The 21592-nt window shown below is 62.3% G+C and overlaps 1 protein-coding gene and 1 long non-coding RNA gene across 2 annotated transcripts in view; both read left to right on the forward strand.

Moving 5' to 3' along the window:
• LOC117651697 overlaps positions 1 to 2079 on the forward strand; it is a 61735-nt gene extending 59656 nt beyond the window's left edge. Inside the window, exon 3 of the long non-coding RNA XR_004588120.1 lies at positions 1962 to 2079. This is a non-coding gene — a long non-coding RNA (uncharacterized LOC117651697). The remainder of the gene's footprint in view (positions 1 to 1961) is intronic.
• Positions 2080 to 2151: 72 nt separating this feature from the next.
• On the forward strand, positions 2152 to 21301 carry LOC117651964 (transmembrane protein 132E; the record flags this gene model as incomplete). The annotated part of the gene is made up of 14 exons (XM_034396591.1): positions 2152 to 2343; positions 3612 to 3869; positions 4182 to 4221; positions 4351 to 4642; positions 6648 to 6833; positions 10937 to 11171; positions 11280 to 11435; positions 16386 to 16529; positions 16813 to 17015; positions 17086 to 17889; positions 17970 to 18142; positions 18221 to 18801; positions 18874 to 19163; positions 19242 to 21301. Coding segments are annotated over 14 exons (4083 nt in total), but the record flags the coding sequence as incomplete, so codon positions are not given.
• Between the last annotated feature and the right edge of the window lie 291 nt (positions 21302 to 21592).

A 21592-nucleotide genomic window follows, 5' to 3' on the forward strand; every position in this document is an offset into this window, starting at 1 on the left:
AGTGGGCGCGCATTCCAGCGGGGCGATGCCGATGCGTCTGTCTCTCTCGCACCGCCGGGGCCGCGCCGTGAGTGCGAGAGAGACAGCGCGACGACACCGCCTCGTTCGGCGAGCATTGTGCCTCCGTCACGACCGTGGACCGGCACTGCCGAGCCGCGACTCCTTTCCGCCTCCGTGCACTTCGGGCCTCCGGGCCGCCGGGCCGCCGAGCCGCACTCTGCTATGATTGATGTGGTGGTGTCGAAGGGGCGGCCCAGGGGGCCGAGGGGGCGGGGGGCGTGTAGATCGCGACCTGATGTCAGTTTGTAGCGGCCCCCTCTACCCCTTCCGGGACGGCCCGGCGGCCGGGCGGAGGCTGACGGCTGAGCAGGGCAAAGGGGACGCCGGCCGACGTCGGCGACGTGCATTTCTCATTACACCGGCTACTTCCTGTCCTCTCCCCCGGAAAGAGTCCCTTTTCCTGCCGGGACAAAAAGGGAACGCGGACGAGGCTTTGCTTTCACAGTGCCGTGCGGTGCCGTGTGACCGGGAACGGGCGTGGTGGACAGCGCGAAGTGCAGATGGCCGTAAAGAGGCCATGAATACTCTGTACGCGCCGGGAGTACCTCCCTGCTCGCTTGCTGTGGCGCCTTGCTCGCGGCGTCGCTCGGACCGCCGCCACCGCCGCAGCACTCTTGGCGACGGGCCAGCCGCCCCCCCCCCCTCCCCCACACGCGTGCTGCCCGCGTCCCCTCCTCTAATGGTACGCGAACAATGAGGAAATATATATGGAAAAAAAAATCGACCCAAATTTCGCCAAGAAAAATGGGCGTCCCGTAAATGCTCGTGAGGGGGTGGGGCGCTTATCGGCGCGCGTCCGCCCCGCCCCGCCCCGCCCCGCCCGCTCTCCCTTATACACGAACGGATAATCGTTCTTTTACGCGCTCGCTTCCGCAATTTTTCTTGTGCCTTGTGTTCTTTAGTTCTTTAGCGGCGCGCCCATTTTTCACCGCTCGCAGAAGGAACGGAAACTAATTCTGCATTTTGGCGCGCGCGTCAAGTTGGCGAAGCGATCGCTCGATGGAGGAGGAGGAGGGGGGGGGGCGCCGCCTTGTCTGCGGGCCGTGTTTTGGCCGGGCGGTGCCTTCTCGAAATGGAGCGGCCTCGGCCTCCGCGTCTTGAAATATCGGCAAAGGGATTAGCCCGCGTCATGGCTCTGGGCTGCTGCGCTGCGCTGCCGAACCACCCCGAGGACACGCCGCCACGCCGTGCCCGTGGCCGGGGCCGGGGGCTCTCATCGGCATGTCCCTCTCGCACGCCAGCTCCATGAGTGCGAGAGAGAGAGAGAGAGAGAGAGCGCGCTCGGAATGAGTGCCGATGCTGCTGGAATCCAGAGGCGGCCCGAGGCCCTGGACATTGATGATTCAATCCCATCTTGATCCGGCTGTGGCCCGCAGTGCCCCGCCGTGGCGGCACTGGCCGAGCTGGCAGCCCCAGGGGTGCCACCGCAGTAACGTTTTACGTCACGTTGCGCCGCGGGGACGCCTTTTCGGAGGCCTTCTCGGCCTCGCTCGGCGCGCTCGGACCACTTCCAGGCCGACACACCGGTCCCTAAATATTGCAGCAGTCCTTCAGTCCTGCCGGCACGCTGCAGGCTGCAGCATGCTGGCAGCAGGCGGAAGATGGCCTTAAATATTAAAGCAGGGTAAACTAACGGGCGTTGCCGTTATACCTGGCCTGGTCTGGTGTTATCTTTCGGTTTTCTGGCTTTCTCCCCGCCGCCGCCGTTCCGGGTTCCGGACGTGTCGCCGCGCCGCGGCGTCTCGGCGCTCTCGGAGATTACCTGCGGCGTCTTCCTCCGTTTCCGGCGCGGCTTCCTTCATCCCCCTCCAGGGCCAGGGCCTGCAGGGCTTGCAGTACGCGACTCGCGAAAAAGGAAAGTGACCCGGTATTCGAACCTCGGTCTTCTTGTTTGTCCGCAGGTGTGGCCGGCACGGTTGAGGTCCACTTCGAGAACAAGGACGGCGGCTTCTTCCTCAAGCACATCCCCCGGTCGTACCCGCTGGCCAGCGCGGGCGCGGCGGGGGCGGCCGGGGGGGCCCGGGGGGGGCCGGGACGGCGGCCGGCCTCGGCGGCACCACCTCCGTCGTCGGCGACGGCGACCAGGACGGCGACGACGCGGTGCTCGGCGTGGGCGCGCCGACCGGCGCCGGCTCGGTGCTGTCCGTGGACCGCTTCACCGTGTTCCAGACGGCCGAGCCCGTGTCGGTGCGCGCCTCCTACGGCCCCTTCTCCACCAAGCAGACCGTGCCGGCGAGGTACATCGTGCCCGACCCCGTGGAGCAGCTGCCCGGACCCTCTCAGGTACGTTTGTAACATTGCATGCTGTAAATCTTAACGGTGGAGTCTGCGTTGCACCGGAAATTAAACCCGAAAGTGGAAATAGTTTGTTGTGGCGGAGAGCCCCTTGCGTTCTCGGCTAGACTGTCCCGCCGAACGGGCCTCCAACCGGGCTGCCTACCCGCCGGGCGCTACCGCTACACCTGAAGGCCTCAAGGAGAGAGAGGAGAGCCATTTGTCGGCCGAGCTGCGCTGGCCGCGCTGGTCTTCGCCGAGGAGCACCTCCTTTGACGGGGAAACATTTCTTTTTAAAGCCTTCGGCCCGGAAAACACGCCCCGCGCCGCCCCGACCGCAGCCGGAGTCTGTCTCTGATGAATGTCTCGGCCCTTCCTCGGGTGGCTGAGGCCGAGGCCGCGGCCCTGGCCGAGCAGGCAGCGCAGCCAGACCGGCGAGACGCACAGACCGAGCTGGCGGTGCCGGCGGCCGGAGGGGCCGGGCGGTGGCGCTGGCGTTTTCCATAATTAAACTTGTTCTAATGTTCCGCTTTTTCGAGAGTCCGGCTCTGGCCTGGGCTGGCTTGCGGCGGCGCCGAGGCCAACGCGCTGAGGCAGGCGCCCAGAGAGGGAGAGGTCTGAGGTGGGGATTTCCTTCCCTTCCGGGCCTGACCGGGGTAATGATACGCCCTTACCCGTACCGTGCCGCTCAGCACACCGCGTCCTGGCCGCCGGCGCCATGACCGAGGCCGTGGCCGAGGCCGCGCGATCCGGCAAAATGATCTACGTCGCACAGAGCTGCAGAGGCACAAGGAAAGCTTATTAGACTGCGCCCCGCATTCAGCACGAGCTTAGGATCCAGCGAGGTCGAGAGAGAGAGAGAGAGAGAGAGCGAGAGAGAGAGAGAGAGCGAGAGAGAGAGAGAGAGAGAGAGAGAGAGAGAGAGAGAGGAGAGAGAGAGAGAGAGAGAGAGAGAGAGAGAGAGAGGCCATGCCGTTGTTAATCGCAGTAATGAGGCCGAGAGGTTTCGAGAGGCATTCGGAGAGCGAAGGCTCTCCACCCGGCTTTCCTCTCTGGCTGATCGGAATCCGGGTGCTTTCCGGCGGGATATTAAAAAGTCTTGAACGGAAACGCTCGTGAATCGAACCCGCGAACGTGCGCTCTGCTGCCAATAAGGATAGCCCCCCACGTGTTCGCGAGTGGTAGTGATATTGGGAATTCAATAGTAGCTTAACATATTGAAATTGTAGTCAATTGAAGTCCCTGCTTTGCATAACACTGTACTGCCGTCTCCGCAGGACACGCCGCTGAACATCTCCCAGCTGGGCGTGGCCCGCCACCTGGACATGTCGGCGCACATGGTGCGTGCCGACGTGGCCCGCGACCAGCCCGTGCTGCGCGTGCTGTTCCACACGGGCGGCGAGCCGGCGGCAAGGCAGCAGCACGCCGCGCGCCAGCAGCGCGTCTGCATCGTGCTGCACGTGAGCGTGCCCGGCAAGGCGCCGCTCACCGCGGCCTGCAGCCCCGACGGCGAGGACGGCGTGTGCCTGGCGCAGGTGAGTGTCCGCGCCGTCGCACGGTGGATTTGCCAGAAGACCGGTGGAGGCGGCCGAAACTCCAGACGCGTTTTGAGCTCCAGAGTCGCTGAATGGGACTCGAACCGAACGTGTGACCCCACCAATGGATTGCTCTCCGAACGAGGAATCCATCGGTGGGGTCACACGCTCGGTTCGAGTCCTGTGGCGACTCTGGAGCTCAAAACGCGTCTGGAGGTTTGGCCGCCTCCACCGGTCTTGGCCCACTGTGCGTCGTTGTTTTGCCTTCCGCCCCCTGCGCCGTGACCTTGACCGTCGTCGGCGTGCTTGCAGGTGACCATCCCGCACACCTGGTGGCCGCCGCTGCCTCCACTGCCGCCGACCGAGGAGCTGACGGCCGCCGCCGGGCAGTCCTCCGAGGGCGCAGCGGGGCTCGGCGACGCGGCCGCGCAGACGACGGCGGGCGCGGGCGCCACCGGCGGCCTCGGCGCCGTGGGCCTGGGCAAGTCGCCGCCGCGCAAGGCGCCGCCGCGCGTCGTGCAGCTGGCCCACTCGGTGCTGGAGCCGCGCGGCTCGGAGCCCGGCTGCGTGCCGCGGGTGCAGATCCAGCCCGTGACCCCGCTCGGCACCGCCACCCTGGTGCCCGCCAAGTCCGCCTACCGCGAGTTGCGCGCCGACGAGCGCCTCACCATCCTGCTGCCGCACGCGCCGCTCTACCCGCTGTCCAGGATGCACCTGCCCGTCTTCCTGCAGCCCAGGCCCCTCCAGCCGCGCGTCGCCGTGCTCATCGTCAAGTAAGTCGCGGGTTCGATACCCGGCAGCGCGCTTTTTTTTTGAAACTTTTTGTTTCGTTTCGCAGCGTTTCAAGCATGAAAAGAATGTCAAAGGGGGATACACCGCATGCATCGACTTTGCGGGACGTGATGCCAAATTTCCTGGCAGTTTAGATTTTCCATCGGGGATGGGCGGACGCGCCCGGAGGCCCAAAGCCTTTGCCGGTGGCGAGGAGGCCATGGCGAGGCCGTGCTGGCCGGCATTGTGATGGAAGGGACGAAAGGCAGCCCAGCTTCCCTCTTTGTCCAGCAGAGCAGGGCTGGGCCGCCGTGGCGCGCCGTGGCGCCGCTACAAGAGCCTTACTCGTGAGATTGGCTGCCCCGCCCCGCCCCGCCCTGCCCCGCCCTGCCGCGTGTGCAGGACTTGATACACCGCGCTGTGTGTTGGGGCCGAGCCGGCCGGCCGTGCAGTGTTTGCCTCCACTAATTGAAACAAAATATTTTATTTACTGATTAGAGCTAGCGAGGCTGCACGCTGCGCGGGCCGCTCCCCGCCACGCCCCCCGGCCCCGGCCCACTGCAAATACTTCATTCTGTCTCTGCTGCGCGGACCACGGACGCACGGACGGCGCCTAGGGGCCTCTTCCAGCCTCCCCGCCGCGCACGCCCTCACGCAGAGGCAGCGCTTCTCAACCCCCCTGGCTCACGACCCATAGCTGGCGGCTAAGATTATCGCGTCCCACTGCCAGACCCACACAGTGGGCCAGAAGACCGGTGGAGGCGGCCAAAATCCCGGACGCGTTTTGAGCTCCAGAGTCGGTAAATGGGACTCGAACCGAACGTGTGACCCCACCAATGGATTGCTCTCTGAACGAGGGATCGTTGGTGGGGTCACACGTTCGGTTCGAGTCCCATTTAGCGACGCTGGAGCTCGAAACGCGTCTGGAGTTTTGTGCGCCTCCACCGGTCTTCTGGCCCACTGTGGCACCCCACCTCGGGCGCGACTTGGCGTCGCGGAGGGGCCGGGGATGACTGGTCTCCAAGTTAGAAAGAAAAGATTATTTCGCCGAGGGAGGGGAGGGGGCGGCAAGTCGGGCCGCAGGGAGGCGCCGCGATCCTCGTTCCCGGAATTGGCACCTGGCGGACGGGGACCACGGGGACCACGGCGACGGCCAACAGCGGAGCAGCGCCACCTGGACGCGGTCCCGCGGCCTCGCCCGCCTCCGGCCCCGGCAGCCTCGGCAGCCTCGGCTTCCCGATTATTGGCTTATTTTAAAATTCTTCCCCGGGACGCCGGGTGGCGCGGCGGGCGGTACGGCGGGCGGTATGCGGGCGGCGTCCGTGTCCAATCATCGTTACGGGGCCATCCGGCCATCCGGCCATCGCGGCGTGGGGCCATCGGACCGGCCAAAAATATCGGCCGGACAAATTGCCCGGCCTTGGCGCCGTCGCCACGTCGCCGCCACGACGGCAGCCTCGTTGGGGTGGGGCGCGCCGGGCCGGCCGGGCCAGCAGAGCGCCGCCAGGAACGCGGCAGAGGCGAGAGGAACGCGCTGCTGCGCTTTTTTCGCGCGCTTTTTCGCTCCCTTTTTGCGTGCCCGGCCTGGCCTGGCGTGCGGTGCCATGATGGGGCCTGCGGCCTGCGGGCAGACAGATGAGAGGGGCGGGCCGCCAGGTGAGGGGGGGGCAGCCTATGGCGGCTCCGCAGCGGGCCTCGGTGTGCCCACGTCCGTAAACTAGGCCGTCAACATACACTATGTGTTTGTGGAGCGGGCCCGTGTGGTCTCTCCCCCCCCCCTCTACTGCGTCGCGCTATCCCGGCCGAGTCAAACACCACTGCAAACACATTCCTGCAACGAGTGAGCAACGCATGGCTACGCAGTGGTCCCCGTCGCCCGGCACCGCCGGGGTAAAACAGCAACAGCGTCCCTGGGATGCTAACCTGGCATCGGTGCTGTGACTCTGCCCATGTCTCCTTACAGTGTCCTGATGATCTTCCTTAACAGTGTGGTGACGGTTTTTGCAGGGCGCGCGCGAGGCCGGGGCTGCGGATCCTGGGCGCGGAGGCCAGCTCGGACGAGTGGTGCGTGAGCGTGGACATCAACCCCAAGCACACCGTGGCCACCGTGACGGCGCTGCGCCGCCTGCCCGAGGGCACCACCGAAGTGCACTACCAGGACGACCCCATCGACCCCAAGAGGACCCTGCCTGGGTAAGTGGCCACGTTTTTACGCTGGGCTCCAGGGATATTCATAACGGGTCTGCTCTTGTTCAAAAGACATCTTAAACCCGAGTGCTTTGACTAGTGACTTGGCGGGGGGCGCGGAGTGGTGGGGCGTCTCAGCGTTTCGCGAGGCTCGCTTCAACGCGCTGCCGCTCGGCTTCGCGGAATCTCGAAATGAGCCTCAGCAACCTCGCGGAGCGAGGAGCGCAGCACAGCCATCCTCTTATTCCTTCATCTTGTTTCCACTCTCTCTCTCTCTCTCTCTCTCTCTCTCTCACTCACTCACACTCACGCGCAGGCAGAGGTTGTCATCCTCCCGCTCATTGCATCAGACACCCTTTTAAGAGCCGCGCCCCTCCCCGGCCCCGCCCCCCATCCGCGCTGCCAGCCCACTCAGCCAAGCGCCTGCCAGGGTAGGCCGCGCGCCCCACCACGGTGCGCGGCGGTACAGCCGAGCCGCGGTCCGCAGGCGCTCTCTCCCTCTCTGTCTCTCCCTCTCCCTCTCTGTCTCTCCCTGGCCGCGAATAAATATATGCGGCGGAAATGAAAGGGAAATAATGACGGAATGGACGCGTCTGGCAGCCCGTCCGTCCGGGCGGGACTGGCGTGGCAGGCAGCCCCGCCTGTGGATCGAGTCAACAATACGGCGGAAGGACTCTCCTCTCGTTAGGCGGCTTGTGTCAAGATCCCCTCCCTGTCTCTCTCCTTCTCTGTCGCTCTCTATCTCTCCCGCCGCGCGCGCGGCCCCACGGGGCCCGGCCCGGTAGGTCCCCGTAGGTCCTGTTGAGGTCCTTCTTCTCCCGTTCGTTCGGTGCTAAGGCATGGCGGGGCATGGCGGGGCATGGCGGGGCATGGCGGGGCATGGCGGGGCATGGCGGGGCATGGCGGGGCATGGCGGGGCATGGCGGGGCCGTGGCAGCACCCTAGGCGGTGCCGGGCCGCTCTGCCGGGCCGCTCTGCCGGGCTAGGCTCCTAGTATTGATTAGTAAGTGGCGAGCTGGAGAGCGCCCTGGCTGCAGCCAGCGAGCCGGGCCCCGGAGCCACCGACGTCCTCCTGGACCCTGGACTCGATGGCGGCGGCTGGGAGGTCGTTACCAACGCATCAACGCCCCCGCCCGCCTCCTCCTCCTCTTCCTCGCGGCTGAGTCGAGTCCCCTTCCTGATTTAATAAAGGCGGTCTAATTAATCGGCTTTATTCCATTTTGATTGCGACTCTGTCGGCGGCTAACTTTCGTGATTGTGACCTCTGCGCTGGGCGCGCTGGCCGCGGGAACGCTTCCGCTTTGGGTGCTTCCCTCTCCCACTCCTTCTTCTCCTTGGTGCTCCAGGGGGTCTTCTTCTGGTCCGGGCCGTGGAATAAGCCGGAGAGATTGGGTAATGCACCTCGTATTATCGTGTTTCACTCCCGGAGTGGCCGCGCAGGGCCGGGCGCTTCGCCGCGTATGTAGGGCGAGGCATCCAAAGGCAGCGGAGTGGAGGGCTTCAACATCCCGTCCTGAAAATCAATAAAATGAGAGGAAACGAGTCTCTTTCCCTCGGGTTTTCGGTTGTTGTTTGGTTGGTGAAGCCGTCCGTCGGCCCCAGGCTGTCCCACAGGCTCACTGATCCTCCCCGCCGCCGATCCCCGCCAGACGCGTCGCGTCGCGTCATCCCTCCCAGCGCGGCTCCATTTTGTATTTTGTTGTGCTTCCCGAGCGGGCCGCCCCGGGGTGCGCTTGGCTTGGCTCGGCAGCGCCGGCCGGCCAGCCGAGCTGGCAGCCAGCAACTCAATTAACGCAAGCCCCACCTTGACTCCGCCAGACCGCCACCGTCCAGCCCGACCTAGCCTAGACCCGGGGTTTGCCCAGGCCGGTCCAGACTGGCCCTGCCCTGCCCAGACTGCCCCGTGCCCTTGCCTCTGGCTGGCCTAGCCGGCCCAACTTCCTGATGAGTTTAACTGACTTTCCCGACTCAATCCGAGCCGAGCCCGGCTACCCGCGGCAAGTCCACGGTGTTATGGCCGTGCACGAATCACGTAACACCGCGGCAAATCACGCCAACCACGGCGCTGTTGTTGTTGTTGTCGCTTACAGCGTAATGAGCCGCACATACGGGCCTCCAAAAAACACTCAGCCCGCCTGTCTGTCCGTCCGTCTGCCCGCGACAGGCCGCTCCATCAAAATGACGCCGGTAAAAAAGCGCGAGGCTGCCAGCGACAGAGTGTGCCCGCGGGACGGTGCGCCGCAGAGTGCGTGTCAAGTAGACAGTGCTTGTATCCCCCCCACACACACACACACAGAGGCACAGCCCCCAGCAGGTGAGCGGCAACGCGCCATCACTTGCAATGTCACAACCAGAACGCCTTCGCAGCGCTCCGCAGAGCCCACCCTACACCCCGCCAAAATTGAGGCCTTTTTTTTCCCGGCGTGAAATCATTTCGAATCGAGGACGGCAGCAGACAGCAACCCCCTCCGGGACAAAGGCTGTGACACTGGGATGGAAGTGTCGGTAAAACAGGTCGCTCCCTGTTTATCGACAGGGAAGTAGCGAGGCGTTTCTGAAGCCCGGTTTGGTATGCGCGGCCGGGCGCCGCTTCGCTCCGCCGCTCCCGGCGTCTTGCTTTCATTATTATTTTTATTTTTACATAACTTGATTGCCGCGAGGCGGGTCCGCAGCCAGGTCCGCACCTCACGCCTCGGCGGCCTCGGCGGCCTCGGCGGCCTCGGCAGCCTCTCGCGGACGTGGCGCCCCTGGCGGCGGCGTGGCGGCGCGAGACTCCCTCCCCGAGATAAATCCTGGCCCATATGCCCCGCAGAGGGCCCGGCCGAGGGCCCCGCAGAGGGCCCCGCCGCCCCCAGCGTTTTCCCTCCACTCGCCGAGGCGGGGCGGCGCGGGGAGATGGCGAATTGCTGTTTCGGCTCCCCGTGCACCGGGCACGGGCGTCTGCCGCGCCGTTCCGGAGGATGCCCCACAGGGCGTTCCAGAGGGCGTTCCACAGGGCGTTCCACAGGGCGTTCTGCGGTGCGGTGGAGGCACGGACGGGGGGTTCTAAGAGGTGCTGACCGCGGAGAACGGGGATCCCAAGCTCCCCGAACACGGCTATAAAACGCGACGTGGCAGAACGGTCCTCAAATCATAATCGATGACCCTCCCCTTCGTACCTGTCTTGTGGCTTTGCTCCCCCCCCCCCCCCCCGGGCCGCCCCTATCGTCGGCGCGCAGGCCCTGCGAGTCTGCGAGGTGTCGGCCGTCGGCACGGAGGAGGGGTCCCGAAAAGAGGGCAGAAGAGCAGCCCGGGAGTGGAAAGTTGCAGAGACGATGGAACCAATATCCAGACCGCGGGGCCCCGGCCCGGCCCGGCTAAGCCGGCGTGGTGGGGCGGGGTGGGGTGGTCTGGGAGGAAGGCCCCTCACGCTGCGGGAATTAAGAAACTTGTGTTATCTCCTAGAAATTGCGCGCACCACCTTGTAGGGCGGCGCGGCGGATGTGCGGGACGGATCCGGGTGCCGCTCCCCCGCGGGGCCCTGCTGGCCCTGCTCCCCGCCATCCAGACCCCATCGGCGTGTAGCGTGCAGCAGTGGCGCGAGTGCCTGGAGAAGCTATTTGCATCCGTACCGGGGACAGGCTGCGCCCCCGGGGCCTGGGGGCGTCAGACTGGAGACTGAAGTGGGCCTCAGCTGGCCTCGGGCAGGGGGTCGTCCAGCTCCTGGAGGTCCCGGACAGTCCCGGACAGCGATGGGACAGGTCCTCCCCGTCCTGCCCGCGCGTCCACTCAAAGTTGGGCGGGCCGGTCCCCAGCCCAGCGCAGCCAGCGCAGGCCGGCGGGCCGCGAGCATGCCGCCCTTGCCAACCTTCCAACTTTGAATGAGAGCGACGTGACGGCTGTCCATGCACGCCCCCGCCGCCCCACTGGGAAAAGGCGGCAAAAGGCTCGAACGACCGCTGGATTTGGATTCGGCGTCACACTGCCAAAACCTATAAGCCCGCGCTGCCCCGGCCTTAGTGGCCCAAGGGAACCCTTGCGCCCTGCTCTCTCATTAGGACGCCATGCAGGCCATGCAGGCCCCCTTGTTCTGCACTCTTGAGCTAATCATTTGCGCCCTTCTTTTGCAGAGTGTCCGAGGTGTTCTCCTGGCTGCTGGAGGTGGCCGAGGACTCGACCGAGCTGTGGGAGGACGCCCGCATCGTGTGGAGCGTGCGCTACGTGCTGGAGGGCGGCTCGCAGATCCAGGACGGCGTGGAGCAGGAGGGCAGCCCGAACCTCATGGAGGTGCCTGAGATGCCTGACGCGGACCCGGCGGACGCCGAGCACGCCGTCGAGGACACGGAGCTGCCGCAGGCTGACGGCGTGGCGGCCATGGGTGGCGCGGCCGGCGGTGCGGTCGCGCGCTCGCGGGCGCCGCGGTCCACGCACCACGGCCACCACCACCAAGGCCACCAGGGCCACCAGGGCCACCAGCCGCACCAGGGCCACCACCACCAGGGCCACCACGCCCACCACGGCGAGCGCCACCAGGTGCACGGCGAGCTGGTCGAGGAGACGCGCCGCAAGCTGGTGGCGCGCTTCCAGGTGCAGAAGGACGACATCCAGGCCGTGCTGCCCATCAGCAAGGTACGTCGCCGCACTAGGCGTGCCGTTTATGGACAGTCCCTCGTCAAAACGGGCGTAATGCCTGTCCGGAGTCACGTCTCCGGGTCGCGGGCCGGGGCGTGCTAACGTCCAGAGAACGTAACTTGGCCCATTGGCCCGGGGCGCGGCGCGGTGCGGCGCCTGGCTCGTAGCCGAGGCGGTGCCGCAGCAGCTGTAGCACTAGGCCAATGCGCCAGCACGCCAGCGCAGGCACCAGCCCCGGCACCAGCCCCGGCACCGCCCCGGGGCCGCAAGCCGCAAGGAGAGTACCTGCAAGTCCCGCAGTCACACTGCGCCAGCGCCGCCAGGACTGCGCGCGAGTTTTAACTTTGTTAACGACACCATGAGGACCTCCTCGCAGCGCGGCAGCTAGCGGCAGCGCAGCGCGCCCTGCTTAGTCGCATTAGACTGCCTTGAGAGAGGAGGGGGGGGGGGCGGCCGTCTCGAGAAGCCGAGCGACGCGACGACGACGCGGCTCACGTCAGCGTCACTCCGCGACTCCTCGTGCGTCGGGCCGTCGGGCTGGGCGCCTCCGAGCCTCCAACTTTGACGCGCGTCCACGCCAATCCCGGCGCCGCCAAGCCCCGGCCGCCCCGGCCAATCCAATCAGGCGCTGCGTACTGGCGGCAGCAGCGTTCCATTTGTTTTTATCGCTGCCACGCCGGTTTTCATCTCGGAAGAAAAGCTTTTTTCTATTCACATAACTTCCAAAAAAATTGTTTTTCAAAATAAATATGGGTCAGCTTGATATGAAGCCGGTCCCCGCCCAGCCCACAGTCCTGACCTCCCCCCTCCTTTTCGCCTGCCCCGCCCCCGTCCCCGCTTCGCCTCCCAGCCGTCGAGAAACTCATTCCCAGATGACCCTTCTTCAAAGCCCGCCAGGGCAGTCGGCAGACGTGCTCGGAAAAATGACACGACCTTTTGTCGTGGGGGGGGGGGACCCTGGACGATGGATGGACACGCGCGGCCCACGACGGCGGCGTCCCTCGCGGTGCTGCCGCTGCCCATGATCATCACCGCCATGATGGTGACGGTGACCATGTCGGTAACGGTGAACGGCCCCGCCCCCTTTTTCGGCGAAGGGTTGTCAGATCGCGCCGGATAGAAGTAACGGGTGGGGTGGGGAAGCCAGGCGCTGTGCGGCCGCGGGCCGCGGGGGAGGGGGCGGGAGAAAGATGGAACTTCACACTTGCGTACTACTTCCTACAGACTTATGGCCCCGTGCACTCTAAAACACCTCGGCAAGAAGGCGAGGCAGGGCGAGGCAGGGCGGGGGTCCGGGTGGCGGCACCGCGCGGCGCCGGGGGAGCATCTCGCCCCAACTTTTTTTCTCTCTTGAAGGTTTTGAAAGTTTTACTGCGGACTCGCCCTCCCCATCTCTCTCCCCTCTCCCTTCGCGCGCGGCCGGGGCGGCCGGGGCCGATTCCGGCCCGATCCGTGCCGCCGGACTGGCCAGACCGCGCCGGGAGAGTGGTCAGCCAGCCCCGGACCCCGGCCGGCCAGATTCCAATCGGCACAAGCACATCACTTTCTCATTTTCGACCTGATACGACCCCCCCGCCATATTTCGTCCGTTTTGTCCATTCTGTCGGTGGGCGGCCGTCTCTCCGGAGTCAAGCGACCGTGCTGGCGTGCTGGCCGCGCCGCCAATTCGTCCTCCCTCGCCGCGACACTGATAGCATCGCCGTCGTGTCGCAGCGTCGTCTCGGACTCCGCAGACCGGCCGCCACTGTTTTGCAGTGAGGGCGCGCTGCGGCCGAGCCGTGCCGAGCTGGCGTCCAGGACACGTCGACGTGGACGGCCACCGGAACCGCCTTCCTCTCCCGGCCCCGGGGCCTACCGGCGTCGTCGCCGCCGCCAAGGTGGCCGCCATGTTGTTATTGAACGAGAGAGAGAGGGCTAGAGTCTTTCACCTGATGGCGGTCGTTGGTCCGGGGCAGCGGGGCGGCGGGGCGGGGGCAGGACTTGGCAGCAGGGCCGGGGATTGCCGAGTTGATCTCAGACGGAAAATTGGAAAGGGGCAAACGTTATCATCGGTAAGGCCGGCCTGCGCCGCCCTGCGCGCCACCCGGGACCTCCTGCCCTTGGCGTGCAGGCCAGGGTAGGCCTGTGCGATTACTAAAAATAATCGTAATTGATCAATTACCGAAATAATCGAAATTTTACTCAATTCGATGATTCAAAATCGAAAATTGGAATGTCGATCGATTAATTGGATTCAGTCGATTAATTGATTTGTTTTCTAGTGTCAATTTGAAAAACTTAAGAGATTTTTCGATGGAAGTGACAAAGACATTACAAAATTGTGCACTTAAAAGCTGTACAGATAGCAAAAATGCATAAAATCCATGTTTCAGCGACAAACAGGATCCTTCTGATAAACTCAAAAAGGGTAAGAAATCGGTATTAATCGATGATCAATTAATTGAATCTGTGTCGATTCACATTAATCGAATCGGGTCTTTGGAATTCATTGACAATTAAATTAATAATCGACAATTATAGTCAATTATTCGATTAATCGCACAGGCCGCCAGGGCCCTCTTGGCTGCCCTGCGCCGCCTTCCCACTCTCCTTCTCCTCTCTCTTTCTCCCTCCCCTCTCTGACGCCCGTCCATTTGTTGCAGTTTTCCCCGCGCCTTGCCGCCCTTTTCAATCTCTCCACGCCCTCGTATTTTCCGAGTTATTCCCGCCCCTACTTGTTCCGTTCTTTATTTTTATTCGTTCCTTGTCTCTGGCCGGGTGCCGCCGCAACTGCGCGGGAGGGTCCTCTGTGGTAGATAAAAATCCTCTGCCCCCCACCCCCTTCGCTTTGGTGCGGCTGGGCTGGGCAATCGGATGCGGTGCATGGAGGGGGCGGGGACGGCCGGAATAGACGGGAGAAACCAATATCAGGCGCTATTAAAAAGTGACTGGAGGGATGAGTGCATTTCCCGCCTCCGAGCCCTCCCCCCCTCCCCTCCCCTCCCCTCCGCCCCTCCCCTCCCCTCCGCCCCTCCCCTCCCCTCCGCCCCTCCCATGGCATTCCTGCGGCGGCAGTCAAAGTATGCGCATTGCATTTGGCACCCGCTGGACTCCCCCCCCCCGCTCTTGTTCTGCTTCTTTTTGGACTGAATGCCGCGCTCCGCCGCCATGCCCTGGGCTGCGGTTGCCGAGTACGTGAACCAACCAGTCCGACTGGAACTCGAAATTCGCGGCGCCGGGTGAATTTCGTCGCGACGCTCGCTCTCTCCTGCGAATAAACGCAGCTTTATGCCGCCGCGCCTCCCTTCCCTCCGGCGCGCCTAGGCGTGGCGTCCCTCATGCCTCGCCTCATGCCTCGCCTCATGCCTCGCCTCATGCCGTCCCCGCGGAATGGCGATGCCACATGGCGCCGTCAGTATCACGACGCCGAGCCGCTAAACTCTCAAACTGTCCTCCGCCGCCAGCCGCGCCGCGCCGAGCCCCAAGTCCCGCGCCAGCCAACCCGCTCGAGTGGAGTGTGAATACGTCTCTACTCGCCTATTCACAGGACGCCTCTGCTTTGACGATCCCAGGCATTCATCCCGCCTCGAGACAATGCCCAGGCAACCTCCCTCCCCCCCACTTTTCACATCTTTCCCCCTCCCCTCCCCCCTGGGTGTGGTTTGTGTCCTCAACGGCGCCCTGCTTCGCGTTGAACCCCCTCTCGGCGGCGCGCTCATCGGAAGCTCTTTGAGCCCTCTAACACCCCCGCCCCCTCCCCGCCGCCGCCGCTGGTATTGTGGTCTTGACTTGCCGACGAGTGAGTCAAGCCCGGCCGAGCAATGAGCCGTGCGACGTGAGAGTGCTCGCGCTGCCCCCGCCTCGCCTCCCCCTCGCCTCCGCGCCCGCCGAGACGGCGGTAGGCAGGCCGCTCCACGCGCGTGCCACGGGCTTGCCTACCTGCCGATTCGCAGGCGCTCTGCGCCGGCAAGGCGCTGCGGCTGCGCGCCGGTTGTTTCCATTTCTTATTTTCCCATCCGTTTATATTTTTTCTGGTGTCGTGGCGCGGGCGGCTTTGCTCACTTTACTGCCCGGGCATGTGGCGGCGGTGTGATCCCGCGGCGTGGCGGGGGGAGGGGGAGGGGGAGGCGTGACCGGGCTTCGAGATGGCTGGAACAGACTGGAACAGTTGAACACCCTCAAATCTGGGGGTCGTTTCCTCTTTTATTTCCGCGTTAGAGGGGGTGGGGGAGGGGTGGGGAGGGGGCAGCACCGCGCACGGCCGAGCACGGCCACCCTGGCGCCCCGGCCGCGGCCCCACGGGCCCCACCGCGACCGCCCACGCCGCCCCGCTTGCCGAGCAACGAGTCGTAAAGGCGGCCGCCTCGAGTCGGCCCGGCCCGGCCCGGCCCGGCCCGGCCCGGCCCGCGTGCTGTGTTTCGGCCGGGGTTATTTTTCCGCCATTATGATTCATTCCGCGGGCCGCGGCCGGCGTGTATCATTCATTAGGGGCCGGCTCGGCTCGGCGCGGTGCGGCCGGAGCAGGGCGCGGCGGGGCTCGCCCTCGCTCGGCTCGGCTCCGCTGTAACATCTGTAGCGAACGGAGTGCTTCCCGCCCCGCCCCCCGCGCCCCCCACCGTAAGCAGCTGCAGTCTGCAGTCGCTGTGCGCGTTGTGCATGCTGCAGTGTGCAGGCCCGGCAGCCTGGCGAGATATCGCGAGATATCGCGGGGGCCGTGGAGCAGGCTTTACGGCCTGACAAAAGAATGTTTCAGGGGAAAAAAGCGTCGAAAATGGGTTGCTGCCGATGGCCGCGGTCGGGATTCGAACCCGGGTCTGCTGCCGCTGCATTGGCAGTGTGGTGGCATAGCCATTTCCCGCTGCAGTGAATGCGCCGCACCGCCGGCACTGCCGCAGCACGATAGTCATCACAAAGGGAGCGGGTCACGATGGCCGTGATTCTCATTCTGTTGTTGTTTTTGTTTTGCAGAACTGGCAGGTGGTGAACACGGCCGTGCTGACGGGCCGCCAGGTCTCGCAGGCCATGAAGGTGTTCATCGTGAGCCAGGCGGGCCGCGTCGCCGACGTGACGCTGCAGTCCTCGTGCAAGACGGAGGACGACAGCGTGCTCAAGGTGAGAGACAGAGAGACAGAGGTCGGCGGCCAAAACTCTAGACGCTTTTTGAGCTCCAGGGTCGCTTAACAGGACTCGAACCGAACGTGTGACCCCACCAATGGATTCCTCGTTCGGAGAGCAATCCATTGGTGGGGTCACACGTTCGATTTGAGTCCCATTTGGCGACTCTGGAGCTCAAAACGCGTCCGGGATTTTGACCGCCTGCACCGGTCGCCTGGCAAACCCACTGTGCGGTGTACTTGGAAGTGAAACCTGCTGACCGCGAGATTGCTTGCCCCAGGTGTCGTCGTCCTGCACCTCGGTGTACGTGGACGGCTCCGAGATCCGCGGCTCCAGCAACGGCACGGTGCAGGTCAAGTATGGCACGTACACGGGCATGGCGCGCTTCACCGTCTGGATGCCCCAGTTCCCGCTCGAGGTGGCCGTGCAGGACTACCGCCTGTCGCAGATCAAGGGCTGGCGCGTGCCGGACCAGGACGCCAAGTGAGTACGCGGAGTGAGTGTGGCCCAGTGCGGGCGAGTGCAGCCGCTCTGACCGCCCCCCTTCTTACAGCCCGGCCAAGTCGAAGCGGTCCGCGGGCAACGGCGATGACGTGGACGGCTGGGACCACTCGGCCGCCGCGGCCGCCGCCGGCATGGTGGTGGAGGACGTGCTGCAGCACAACAGCCTGGAGCACGAGCGGCAGTCGGCGTGCCGCGCGCGCTTCCAGCAGAGCCCCGTGGAGGTGTACGCGCGCTTCAAGGCCGAGGACCACGACTCGGGGCGCGAGAGCTACTTCGTGTCGCGGCGCACCCTGCTGCTCGTCACGGACCTGGTGCAGGGCTACATGCGCGTGTCCGACCCCCGCATCGCCACGCTGTACGGGCGCGTGGTGCAGGGCCGCAGCAGCGGCCGCACCGAGGTGCAGGTGCTGTCGCCCATCACGGGCCGCGTCATCGGCGCCAAGGAGGTGCGCGTCGTGACCGACAAGGTGAGCGTGAGCCGCATGCTGGTGCGCGTCGTCTCGGGGCTGCAGCTGTCCATCACGGCCGACTCGTCCACGGAGAACGGCTACGTGGCCGAGACCTCCGTCACGCGCAAGCTCACCGCGCAGTACCAGGAGGGGCTGCTGGACATCGACATCGAGTTCTCGGACGGCACGCGCACGCCGCTGCGGGAGGTGGCCGTGCCCGACTACCACCTCATGGTGGAGAGCCTGGCCCCCGACATCGTGGCCTTCGCGCCCATGATGGCCTCCCCGCACCCCAGGGTGATCGCCGTGCGCCAGGGCCGCGGCGACCTGCTCAAGGTGACGCTGCTGCCCTCCGAGGTGTGCCGCGCCGTGATGCGCCGCTCCAAGCCCAAGTCCATCACCAGGTAAGGGAAGGGCGAGCTGGCGCTGCGCCGAGCTGGGCTTGCAGGTTCGTGTTAACCAAGATGGCGATTCTGTTTCGCAGCCACGTCCCGCTGGCCGTGGCCACGGCGCAGGTGGAGGTCAACTTCGCCGCCAGCGACGTCGCGCAGCGGCCCGAGTTCGTGCAGAACGACGGCGGCGGCATGGCGGGCTCCAGCAGCAAGGACAGGAAGGGCGGTCGCGACCTCGCCCCCGACCTGCACGACATCCTCATCGGTAGGTCGACCGGCCCGACGAGAAGGCTTGCCCGTAGTCCCGCCAGCCAAAGGCTTACCGACGCGCTCTGTTCCCCAGGCATCCCCCTCAAGGACGAGAACAACCACGAGCCCACGGTGCAGGCGCGCCAGCACCACTCGTCGGGCAGCAGCGGCGGCTCCCTGGGCGGCATCCTGGGCGGCATCGGGCACACGGCGGTGATCGCGGCGCCGGGGGGCGCGCGCCACCACGGCAACATGCACACCACGCCGCTGGAGATCGGCATGTACGTGCTGCTGGCCGCCTTCTGCTTCGCCATCGTCGTCTTCGTCGTGTCGTGCGTGGTGTACGCCTCCAAGTTCAGCCCTCAGCAGCTCGACCCCATGGCGCCGCTGGGCCAGCCCGGCCAGCCCGGCATCCCCGGCGCGGGCCTGGGCTCGGTGCTGGGCCGCGGGCCGCCGGGCCTCAGCATGTCGGGCATGGGGCTGGGCATGGGCATGGGCATGGGCGTGTCGATGCTCAAGCGCCACCAGCCCAGGGACTCCACCACCAACGTGCACGACTGGGTGTGGCTGGGCAGGGCCACCATGGAGCGCGGCGTGGGCGCGCCGCAGCACGTGGCCCCCACCACCAACTCCAGCGCGCGCTCCGGCCCGCCGCTCAACATCAACAACAACCCGGTAAGGAGGCTGCGGGCCAGCGGTGGCTGTGCCAGTCGCCCTCCAAGTACTGACTCGCCTTTACCGCTGCAGCAGGTGATGAACATCACCACCAACCCCAACTACGCCGACCCCTCCGACGTGACCGAGGAGATGGAGCTGGCCATCGCGGAGTGCCTGAGCAAGCCGGAAGTGGTGGTGATCGCCGAGCCGGTCGCCTCGCCCCGCATCGACAGCGCCACCTACTGCAAGAAGGACAAGGACAAGGGCCACGGCGGCCACGGCGCGCGCGACAAGGACAGAGACAGGCGCGGCGAGAAGCGGCACCACCACCATCGCTCGCACAAGGCCTCGCAAGAAGCCAACGCCGACAGCTGGAAACTGTGAGTCCCAGCGGTTGAATCGCACGGCCTGGCCCGTCCGGGGCAGCGCGCTTTAATGACTAACTCTTTTGCCAACAGGACTCCGCCTCCACCGCCACTTCCAGCGCATGGCTCATCGCCCGAGAGACGAGCTCCTATTCCAGTCGAGGATCCAGATTACAAGCCTCCAGTTCCACCACACCGGAATATCCCTCAGCTGAACGACGAGGAGCCGGCGCCCATCCAGCCTCGTCGACACCACCACCACCACCACAACCGCAATAACATCAACAACCAATGCAATAAAGGCGGCCCAAAAGACCAGGGGAGGCACTCCACAGAAGAGGAAGATGAAGAGGACGATCTTCCAGATCCCACTTTTGTAGAGTTTCCTGAAACATCTCCCGGTCCATCTCAGCTTCAGGGAGTGAGTGCTGAAGTGAAGAGGGCCAACATTGTTGGGAACCCTATGTTCTCGTCGACGGAAGAGGAAGATGAGGAAGATGACGATGAAGATGAGGGTGAGGTGCAAAGGGTACGGGAGGAGTTGCTCGGTCTCGACGACCTCAACATGGACTATGACCAAATAATGGAATACTTTGACAACCTTAAGGAGTCTAATGCCTAGACCTATTCCTAGTTTCAGAAATAATTTCTGTTGTGTTGGCAATATGTCATGGTGGTAAGCCTCAGCCTATTCTAGTCATGTGTACAATTCCATAGCAGGGAGTTAACTTTCAACATGTTAGGTCCTTGTTAAGAGGAGCCAATCATAAAATATTGTACGCTTTTCACTATGAGTTTTAATGTGAGTGAGCTGTTGCTATTGTTAGTCAAAGCACAAAAGTCTCTTTATGTTTGTTCAAACATTGCTATGTATTATAATATAAGCTTTATGTGGTTTTATTCTTGTATAATGCATTCTGTAGGCTTTATTTATGGACACCATGAGAAAAAAAAAGCACCGACAGTATGATCTCTCTGTCTTTAGTAGGGAGAACTCCTCAGGACCTTCTGGTACCATTATTTCTCCTATGGTACTTTGTACATTTTTTCCGTGAGGGCATGTGATGCTCGTTTTTGCCTGTGTAGTGATAAATTGTGAATTTGGCTTTAGTGAATCACATTGCAGGCAAAATTCTTTTCTATTTCTTGGGAGTTTCTCACTGCTGATTTTCAGAACAAAAAATTCTGGCTATATGAATGAAAGGCATTTTACCATTAGATCATAATTTTAATGGGCTATATTTCTTTTCTTTTTTTTCTCTTTTTGTTACTGTGTTGTTAATGTTTTACTGTCATATAATTTATTTATCCATTGGCATGAAAAGAATAGCATTTGATTTGCTGTTGGTGCGGAAAATTTACTACCTTCCATAGTCTTAGTTCATGTTCTGGGTTTTCCCTGTATCTTCCCATAGTTTGTCCTTGTCGTCATGTTGTGCTTCCTGCAAGTTTTGTTGTTCTCTGAGGGAGAACTCATTTGAAAAGCAGGATACAAGATATTTCTGTGTTAAGTTACCATTTCATTCAGTATTCATCCAACAGAGAGAATGTTACAGTTTTCATTCCTGAGATATTTATATTTATAGTTCTATGAGATCTTAATGTTTTATTGTACTATGATATTAATTTTATTATTTTATCCTATATTTATTGCTCTGGTTACGTTTTTTTTGTTTGTTTAGCTCACATGTTTCTTTACACTTAATTTTTTAAATTATTTTTTGTATCCTAGATTGCAATATGAAAACGAAATACTCAAATTACCAACACCACCTTTGAAAAGATACAAACTACCCCACATTGAAGATCTCTATCCATATCAGTAAAACAGTTTTTGACACTGGCTGTTACTTTAAAACTGCTTGTCTTTGTTATGTGGTGCTTCAATCTAGTTACAAGAATGAAATTTCGAACTGCTTAATGAATTAGAATTAGAGATGTTCATAGTAGCGTGTATTGTCACAAACTCCTGATCCTATCAGTACGTTAAGTATGCTGTTATTTATAATTCTAGTCCCTGAATCAAGGCATACCTACCATTAAATAAGCGCAGCTGGCTTGAATCGGATTGTACATGTATGATATATGCTATGTTGTATATACTTACAGGTTTTTTTTGTGGTTGTTTATTTTAGTGCAGAGCTGCGTAAAATGTATTCTTACCTGTTGCCTGTGTGAGTGGATGTGTTTTGGATGTTCCAATTGTTTGATAGAGTTGTACTGGATTACATTATAATGCAGAGGCTATTCTGTTGTAAATTATTACATTATAATGCAGAGGCTATTCTGTTGTAAATTAAGTAAGTATGCCTTATGAAAGGACCCTACTTTTGCTATTTAGAGAAAAAATCCTGCTTGATTACCCATCAAAGGTAAATATATCCTCCTCAATGTTTAGATGAATAAAACTCTTTCATGAATGCAGAATAACTGTAGACTGTTTG

This window comes from Thrips palmi, unplaced genomic scaffold, assembly GCF_012932325.1.
Source record: "Thrips palmi isolate BJ-2018 unplaced genomic scaffold, TpBJ-2018v1 HiC_scaffold_6, whole genome shotgun sequence".
In the NCBI taxonomy this organism is placed as follows: domain Eukaryota; kingdom Metazoa; phylum Arthropoda; class Insecta; order Thysanoptera; family Thripidae; genus Thrips; species Thrips palmi.